The 9,601-nt window shown below is 37.1% G+C and overlaps 1 protein-coding gene across 1 annotated transcript in view; it reads left to right on the top strand.

Annotated features, from left to right (window-relative positions):
- Window positions 1–2,096: 2,096 nt before the first annotated feature.
- Rexo5 (RNA exonuclease 5) overlaps window positions 2,097–9,601 on the top strand; it is a 38,057-nt gene continuing 30,552 nt past the window's right edge. Inside the window, 1 exon segment of the mRNA XM_028867826.2 lies at window positions 2,097–2,220. Within this exon segment, the coding sequence (XP_028723659.2) occupies window positions 2,193–2,220 (28 nt within the window). The 5' untranslated portion in view covers window positions 2,097–2,192.

The raw sequence follows: 9,601 nt of genomic DNA, 5'->3' as shown, positions 1-9,601 counted from the left end.
TGAGCCATCTCTCCAGCCCTATCACAAAGATTTTTATTTGAATTCTTTTAGTAAGGACTGTCTTCCAGTTATAGAGTTATACAGAGTCAGTGGTTGGTGAAAAGTTTTATTAGCTGTCAGTCATTCTGTTTCCTGCTTGTCTTCTGTGTGCCTGTAACTGTCTGAGAGTATCATCTTAGCTGTGTTGAATTTTAGATTTCCTTTTGTTTTGCTTCCCTGTCCCCATTCTGCATGGCTCATTCCTTTTACTCTTATAAATCTCTATTCAGATACCACTTTATCAGAGAGACCATCCCTGACATATAAACATGACAGTAGCCATTTTCCTTGTCCAGTAATCCCTCTTCCTTCTCTCCTTTTACCTGTAGTTCTTATCCCTACTTGATATATTAAATGTTTATTTATTTTTATTTATGTTTATAAATGAACACTTATTTCATTATTCATTGTCCATCTTCCCAACTGGAACTTAAATTCCACAGCAGATTTTATTGTATACATAGCTAGAATAATGCAGATAAGCACTCATATATTTTCTTGATTGAATTAGTTTATGTTTAACATTTCTTTTGTATACTTTCCTATCTCTTTGGCCCTCTTACTGCATAGGCTTTAGTTAAAATATTTTTTGCCAGTATTACTGTAGCACCTTTCTAGTTTTGCTCTGCTCTATTTTTCACAAGTATTTGAGGTTAATATTTCTTAAGATACTCTTTATATTTTGTTGCTTTCCTTCTCAGAAGCTTTTATTGTTCTCCACTATATATTGAGTGATGAAAAGTTCAAATTCTTGACCCTGGCATACCAATGGTGTATCATTTATCTCCACTCTCAACTTGACTCATAGATTTCTTTCTTTCTTACTGAACTATCATTGGCAAGCCAAGTTCTGTACATTCTTGTCTAACTTGGTGTGCCCTCTTCTACTGTGTTGGCTTTTGGGACTGTAAGGGCCAAATGTGTGTCTTAATCAAAAAGGATAGTGTTTGGAGGATACATGTTGACTAGAAAGCCATCTGCAAGCTAAGTGAAGGAACTGTCTGTCCCTTTTCATAGCATCAGACAGATGAAGTTTTCAAAGTGGTTGGTTCTCTTTATATTTTAGTTAAAATTCTAGACACAAGCAAGTGTGATCAACATAATTACCATCGTCCCATTTCAGAATGCAGTCCCACTTAAGAAGGTCCATGTACTTAACCTATTCACTGATCTCCCCTGGTTAAGGGCTGGTGTTGCTTGAGTAGATGGCAGGAGATTTAAGTAGATGAAGAGAAAATGAGCTGTTTGAATGGATAGGTACCAAAACAGAGGTCTAACATACCAACTATTTCTATTCTGCCTTCTCAAGATTTGGCACCTTGTTTCCTATCTTTAAGTATCTTTGACCACCTTAGATCTGAAGCACATTCTTCCTTGACCTTCTATAAAAAGCCTTATCATTTTAACACATTTGGAATTAATGCCTCTGTTCTTGGTTTGTTCTAGTTTTATTTTTTGAGACAGGGGTCTTACTATGTAGCCCAAGTTTGCTTTGAACTTAAGATCCTTTTGCCTCCCTCCCAAATGCTTGGATCACACATGTGCCTCACCATGCCCAGCTTCTCTTCATGTTGTTATAACTGTATGAAATCATACACACACACACACACACACACACACACACACACACACACACATACACACATACACATAGACATACCTTTACAAGTCAAAGATGAGTCATAATATCTTTTTGCCTTCACCATGCTTAATCTGTGTAAGAAGCATGATTTTTATTACTATTGAAGGTGTGTGTGTGTGTGTGTGTGTGTGTGTGTGTGTGTGTGTGTGTGTGAGAGAGAGAGAGAGAGAGAGAGAGAGAGAGAGAGAGAGAGAGAGAGAGAGATGGATGTGAGTACAGGCGCATTTGTGCCAAAGCATGCACAGAAGCCAAAAGATCACTTCCAAGAATCAATTGCATCCTTCCACAGTGGGTTTCCAGATAGAATTCAGATCACCAGGCTTGTGCAGCAAGCACCTTTGTCCACTGAGCCATCCTGCTGGATGTGACACCTTCTGATGCACATCTTTGCACTACCTTTGTTGTTTCAGGACCTTTAGTTTCTGCCATTTTAAAATCCAGCATCAACCTGCAGAATAACCACATCATTCAAAAGTATGGCTGTGAGAAAGTGGGCTTGACACAAGAGGAAATGAAAACATTTCACTTTCCACTACAAGGTTTGCTTAAACTTACTCAATCTAATATTACTAACTTCATTCAAATACTTTTGTTGAAAATCATTTTTTCTGGATTCTTTTGGGATAGCTTATTTATTCCATCTTGTAATGTGGAAATATTTTTAGTGTGGAATGTGGAAAAATGATGATTTTAGATTATACATAAAGATTATAAATAACATTTAAATCAGTAAAATGTTAATAAGAATGTTCCCTTTTTTTTAAATTTCTCTTTAGTATACTAGAAAGAATCAGTATTTCTTTAGCATTTTAAGACTTTTCCAAGCTGAGGCAATGCCTCAGTTGATGCATAAGGACCATAATTCAGATCCCTTCTACCCATGCTGGAGATGGCCCCTTGCTTGTACTTCAGTACTCTGGAGGTGGACACAAGGGATCCCTGCAGCAAGCTGGCTAGTTAGATTAGCCCAATTGTCAATTGTCTCAGTTCCAGTGAGAAACCCAGTTTCAGTACATAAAATAGAAGGCAACCAAAGAGAACAACAGATGTCAGACTCTGGACTCCAGACACATGTACCCACAAACATGGAAACATGAACATACACAGGCACAGAATACACTGTACATAGTAGAACAAAAACCTTCTTCGGTATGTTAAACCTTCTTCATTGTCTCCCTCTTTTTAGAAAGCAAATAGGCAAACAAAACAAACTAGCCATAATAATAATGATAATAGTGATAAGAATAATGAAATCAAATAAAAAACTCAAGAAATACATTTACTCACACGCACAGAAAAAAATCCACAAAAACACAAAATCAGAAACTATAATGTATACGCAAAAGGTCAGACAAAAATGCCCAAACCAAGCACTAAGAGACAAAACATCTACAAAATACCATTGAGTTTTTTGTGTTGACCGTCTACTGCTGGGCATGGGGCCTACCCTTAAGTGTGGTGAATATATCCAGTGACATTCCATTGAAGAAAACTAATTTTTCCTTTGCAAGCAGATGTCACTTGAGAATAGCTTCTTAGGAGTAGGAGCCCTTGTCCACTTCTCCTGTCCGCTCTGGGACCCCATCAGTTTGAACTTGTGCAAGCCCTGTGCTTGCTGTCACAGTCCTTTCACATACATACATATTTTAAGATGCTTTTACAGTAATGGGTTTCCATATGACCTCTCAAATTGCCCTTAGTATACCCCTCCCCATATTCCCTCCTTTACCCCTCTATTCCATCTTATTCCCTGTTTATCCTCCTGCACCAATCCGCCACTATCTCTCCATAACTATATTATTTCCCTTCTGATGAGGGAATGTCTTTCTGTGCGCTGCGAATATGTGTTGCTCTGGTTGATTAATAAAGCTGTTTGACCTATGGCAAGGTAGCTTAGAGGCAGATGGGAAATTCAAAGAGAGAGAGACAGGAAGAAGGCGAGGGAGATTCCAGCCAGCTGCCCAAGGAGCAACATGTAATGGGACTCAGGTAAAGCCATGAAATGTGGTGATGCATAGATTAATAGTTATGGGCTAATTTAAGGTATAACAGCTAGCTAGCAAAAGGCTTGAGCCATGGCCATGCAGTTATAATTAATATAAGCCTCTGTGAGTTTACTTGGGGGACGTGAGTGGGAGAGATTTGTTCTGACTGCCGGCAGGCCAGGACACAGGAAATCTTCTGGCTACACCCTTCTTTGGGAAATCCTCCCCTCCAGCTAGTCTCTTACTCCATACCTAACCTCTATGGATATATAGATTATAGCACACTTATGGAATACTTAAAAGCTAACATTCATGTGTAAGAGAAAAATATACTATATTTGTCTTCTGGGGTCTGGGTTATACCTCATTCATGATTTTTTTTTCTAGCTTTATCCATTTACCTGCATATTTCATTGTAGATGTAATTCTAAACAGTCTTATTAAATAAGAAACACAGAGCCAAATAAAGAGTTAAAAGCCCAAGAGGTCACAGCACTAGCGAATAGCCTTTAGCTTACCAGCTGCTGCCGTCCTTCCCCTGAGAGAGACCTTCTCCTGTGTGACCTGTCTTTTTATTGCCTTTCTGTTCTGCCTTCTCATTGGTTCTAAACCCAACCACATGACTTCCTCATCACTGCCTGTCTATACAGACCTCTAGGTTTCTATGGTTGGTACTTGGATTAAAGATGTGTGTTACCATGCTGACTGTGCCTTTGAACACACAGAGACTTTGCCTGCCATGTGATCAGATTAAGGGTATGTGCTACCACTGCCAGACTTCTGTTAAATGGCTTACTATTAGCTCTGACCCCCAGGCAACTTTATTTATTAAAATACAAATAAAATCACATTTCAGCACAAATAAAATATCACCATGTTTCATAATTTACATTTTTAACAGCTGGATAATATTCCATTATGTAAATTACTAAATTATCATTATGTAGTCAATCATTGATGGGTATCTAGGCTGTTTCCAATTTCTGGCTATTGTGAATATGGCTACAATGAACATGGATGAGCAGATACTTCTGTGATAGGATATAGAGTCCTTTGGGTATATGCCCAAAAATGGTACAGCTGATCTTAAGGTAGATCTAGTCTCAGCTTCCTAAGGAACTGCCATTCTGATTTCCACAGTGGCTGTACAAGTTTGTACTCCCACCAGCAATGAATGAGTGTTCCCCTTACCTGACATCCTTGCCAGCATGAGCTGTCATTTATTTTAGTAATCTTAAGCTTAATTTGCACAAGAAACAGGCACCTACCAGCTGCTCTGGCCATGGCACAGGTCTTCATTGAATCTGTGGGAAAGTTTATACCACCCCATAATCAATAAAAAGGTTGATTAACTTTTCTGTTAGTTTCTCAGGGTAAACACAAGCAATAAATCTCTAAGCTAAATCTTGTGTTAATAAACTGAGGTGAAAGTAAGTACAAGGAATTAAGAATTTAAGGTTAGTGAGGTTAGCGCAGGATGATAATGTTTACCTTATCTGTAGGCAAGGTGAAGCCAGGGCACATTTTTACCCTGTCTAAGGGTTGAAAATCAACAATTAGACATGTAATGCTTTGTCCTTGAATGTCTGAAAATGTCTCAAATGAAATACTTGTGTCTGGAAACTAACACTGACCAAATACCTGCTAATAAAGATAATTGCAGGAAGTCCAGACTCTGAGTTTATGTTGGTAAAAAAGAGCAAAGACCTGATTGTGGGAAGGAGATTTTTTGACTGCATAACTGTTTTCTCACATAACTAGAAGAAGTTATCAATATACCTCAAATGCATAGGGAAAATTGTGCCAAATAAATGATCAATCACACTGCTAAAAGCTTTCGGGAGCTGAATCCTAAGGTTGTAACAGATGGAAAGGCTACAACTTCACACAAGAAATTCGATGTAGGAAACAGTCTGTACATTCCAAAGGTAATAACACCAAACACCTTCCATTTTGGTTTAACTCCTCCATCAGAATCTGATTCCATTTGACTCTGGTGGGTTGACCTTTTGAGCACTAGTTGTCACCTGCTGTATACTCCCATGGCCTTTTGCTGCCAGAAGCTCTCAATAAGTTTCTCTCCATTTAGGTTGATGATGTTGCCTGTGAACTTGGTGTAAATTGCCTTTATTGTATTGAAGTTTGTCTCTTGTATCCCTAGTCTCCCCAGAACTTTTATCATGAAGGGATATTGGATTTTGTCAAAGGCCTTTTTCTGCATCTAAAGAGATGATCATATGGATTTTTGTATTTCACTCTGATTATTTGCTAGATTATGTTTATCAATTTATATACATTGAACTATCCCTGCATCCCTTGGATGAAGTGTACTTGATCATGGTAGGTGATCTTTTTGATGTGTTCTTGTATTCTGTTTGCAAGTGTATTACTGAGAATTTTTGTATCTGTATTCATAAAGATTAGTCTATTTTCTTTCTTTCTTGAGTTTTTTGTGTGGTTTAGGTAGCAGGGTAATTGTAAAAATTGTGTAAAAAGAGTTAGGAAATGTTCCTTCAGTTTCTATTTTGCAGAAAAATCTGGAAAATATTGGCATTAATTCTTCTTTGAAGGTCTGGTGGAATTCTGTGCTGAATCCGTCTGACCTTGGGCTTTTTAGTGGCTGAGAGACTTTAATTGCTGTTTCTGTTTCACTAAGGGTTATAGGTTTGTTTAAATTGATTATCTGATCTTGATTAAACATTTATAGGTTGTATACATCAAAAAATTCATCCTTTTTTTATTTTTCCACTTTGGTGGAGTGCAGATCTGTAAAGTATGTCCTTAGGATTCTCTGGATTTTCCTGGTGTTTATTGTATGTCCCCCTTTTTGTCTCTAGTTTTATTAATTTGGATCTTCTCTGTGTGTCTTATAGTTAATTTTGCTAAGGATTTATCATTCTTACTGTTTTTTCTCAAAGAAACAACTCATTTTTTTGTATTGTTTCTGTTTTCTTGATTGTAGCCTTGAGTTTGATTATTTTTTGCTGTATACTCCTCTATTTCTTTTGGGTATTATTCTTTTTGTTTTAGGACTTTCAGGTGTGCTGCTAAGTTGCTAATATGAGATCTCTCCAAACATTTTATGTAGGTACTCAGTGCTCTATGAATTTGCCTCATAGAACTGCCTTCTTTGTTCTGTACATTTAGTGTTTTGATTATTATGTGTTGTGGGGAAATTTTTTTCTGGTCCTGTCTATTCAGTATTTTGTATGCTTCTTTTACCTTGATAGGCATGTCTTTCTCTAGATTGGGGAAATTTTCTTCTATAATTGTGTTAAGAATATTTTCCATCTCTTTGGCCTGAGTTTCTTCTTCCTTTATTTCTATTATTTGTAGCTTTTGTCTTTTCATGGTGTCCCAGATTTTCTATATGTTTTAGGCCTATCTATCTATCTATTCATTCATTTATTTGATTTAACATTTTCTTTTACTAAAGTATTCTACCCTGTTTTCAACACCTGAGTTTCTTTTTTCCATATCTTGTAATCTGTTGGTGAGCCTTATTTATGAGGTTTTTGTTTGACTTTCTAAATTTTTCATTTCCAGTTTTATTTCAGTTTATGTTTTCTTTAGTGATTCAGTTTCTTTGTTAGATTCTACTTCCATGTTGTAAATAGTTTCCATTACTTCATTCCACTATTTGTGTTTTCACAGACTTCATTAGAGGATTTATTCCTATACTCTTTATGGTCTTTGAACATACTCATACTTTCTGCTTTAAAGCCTTTATGCTTTAGTCATATTGCATTTCTCAGGACCTACTATAGAGTTCCTGGGTTCTGGTGGAGGCATATTATCTTGACTATTAATGATTAGGACTATTAATGATGCTATTTTGGCATCTGAAGTTAGAATGATTGAGGTGATGCTAGGTGTTGATATTTTTGTTGGGTGATTTTTTTTCCATCCTTGGTTTCTGTTACCCTCTCTGAATCTTGGTAAGTCTGTCTGCTGCCTAAAAGAGTGTGCTTCTGAAGATCAGTGTGTCGAAGAGGGGAATAGAAATAGAGAAAGAGAGAAGACAGATACTAGGAATGGCAGGGGCTTTTGAAACTGCAAGTCCTGCCCCCTATGACACACTTCCTCCAACAAGGCGACACCCCTAAGCTTTCAAAAATAGTTCCAGCAACTGAGGACTAAGCATTCAAATATGAGCTTGTGGCAGTCATTCTCATTCAAACCATATACCCTGAGACAGCCATTGACCAATTTTCTTTTTATATAGATTTTACAGATTTACTTATTCTGGGTATTTTATATAAATGGAGTAGTGCAGTGTGTGTGTGTGTGTGTGTGTGTGTGTGTGTGTGTGTGTGTGTGTGTGTGTGTGTGTGTTTAAACTGGTTTCTTTCACTTCATATGTATTCAAGTTTGATCTGTGCTGTACTCTGTATTGGTACTTCATTTCACTTGAGTTCCTGATGATAACCCAAGCATAATCATGTTGTAAATGCATTTATTCATCATGTGGAAGATATTTGAATTGTTCCTGTGTTTGGATTTTATGAACAGTGCTGCTCTGAACATTTAGGTACAGGACTTCCGTGGCTGTGTACCTCGTTGTGTAATTGTTGGGCCACATGGTAGCTTGCTGACTTGTTTTGAGGAATTATAAAACTATTTGCCAAAACGGCTGCTATGCCATTGCATTCTTCTTAGTAACGTGTGAGTGCTCTGAGTTCCACGCATCCTTACCAATACTTACTATCATCTGCCTTTTCATATTGAGGCTGTGAAGTACTGCCTTGTGAGCCTCATCTGCAGTGCCCTGACAGCTGATGATTTTGAGCATCTTTTCATATATCTTTGGCAAATTATCTATTGGGGATCTTTGCCCAACTTTAAATTGGACTCTGTTTTTATTACTGAATTCCTGGAATTCTTTATTTATTTTGGATGTAAAAATTTACTTTTAAGTTAAAAGAACAAGCCATCTGTGAAATGGAGTTAAAATTTAGTTCATATATCATAGAATTGCCATAGGATTAAATCAGTTAATGTGGGTTGAAGAGGTAGCTCGGTGAGTAAGAGCACTGACTTCTCTTATGTGGAGACAGAGTCTAAATTGGAGGTCTCCATCAAATCCCTCCCCTCAGAGCTCAGGGAATCCCACAGGAGAAGAAGCAGAAAGATTCTTAGAGTCAGAGAGAGTGGTGTCTACCAGAAAAACAACACCTTCTGTTGAATCAACTAAGCAAGGCAAATATGAGCTCACAGAGACAGAAGCAGCAAACACGGCCTATACCAGATCCTCAGCATATATGTATGTACATATATATATATATACATATATATAATAATCATATATATAGTAGCAATTAGCTTAGCATTCTTATGATACTCCTTACTGCAAGAATGAGTGGGTCTCTGACTCTTGGGCCTGCCTTTGGACTCTTTTCTTCCTTGGGTTGTTGTGTCCAACTTCACTATGACAGCTTTTCCTTCATCATACTGTATTTCATGTTGTCATATTTGGTTCTTATCTCATAGAAATCTGTTCTTTTCTAATGAGAGAAAGAAAGTGAGTGGATCTGGAGGGGATGTGAAGAGGAACTTGGAGGAGTAGAGGGAGGGGAAATTATAATCAGGATATATTGTAGAAAAAATAATCTATTTTCAATAAAAAAAAATTTTAAATGAACATTACTAGTGGCTACACAATTGAAAAAATGTCTCTCCCTCCCCTAGCAAATATTAACTGCCTGTAGATCTTCATGGAGGATACGTCTTAATACTTTTATTTTCAATCAGTTGGAAATTTCTGGTTATTAGGAGGCAAAAAAACTATTCCAAAGGTTTCATAGTCTTTAATTCTTGTCAAATAAAATCTGCATACTACTTTAGCTGCTTCAGTAACTGTGGGAAGGTAGAAATCTTTAATGATTCAGATGTTTTGGATCCCTGAGCTGTGTGTGCCTGGTTGTTATCTTAGTGT

Source organism: Peromyscus leucopus, chromosome 1 (assembly GCF_004664715.2).
Source record: "Peromyscus leucopus breed LL Stock chromosome 1, UCI_PerLeu_2.1, whole genome shotgun sequence".
Lineage (NCBI taxonomy): Eukaryota > Metazoa > Chordata > Mammalia > Rodentia > Cricetidae > Peromyscus > Peromyscus leucopus.
Note: the sequence above shows the minus strand (reverse complement) of the source record. Positions and strands in the feature narration are given on the sequence as shown.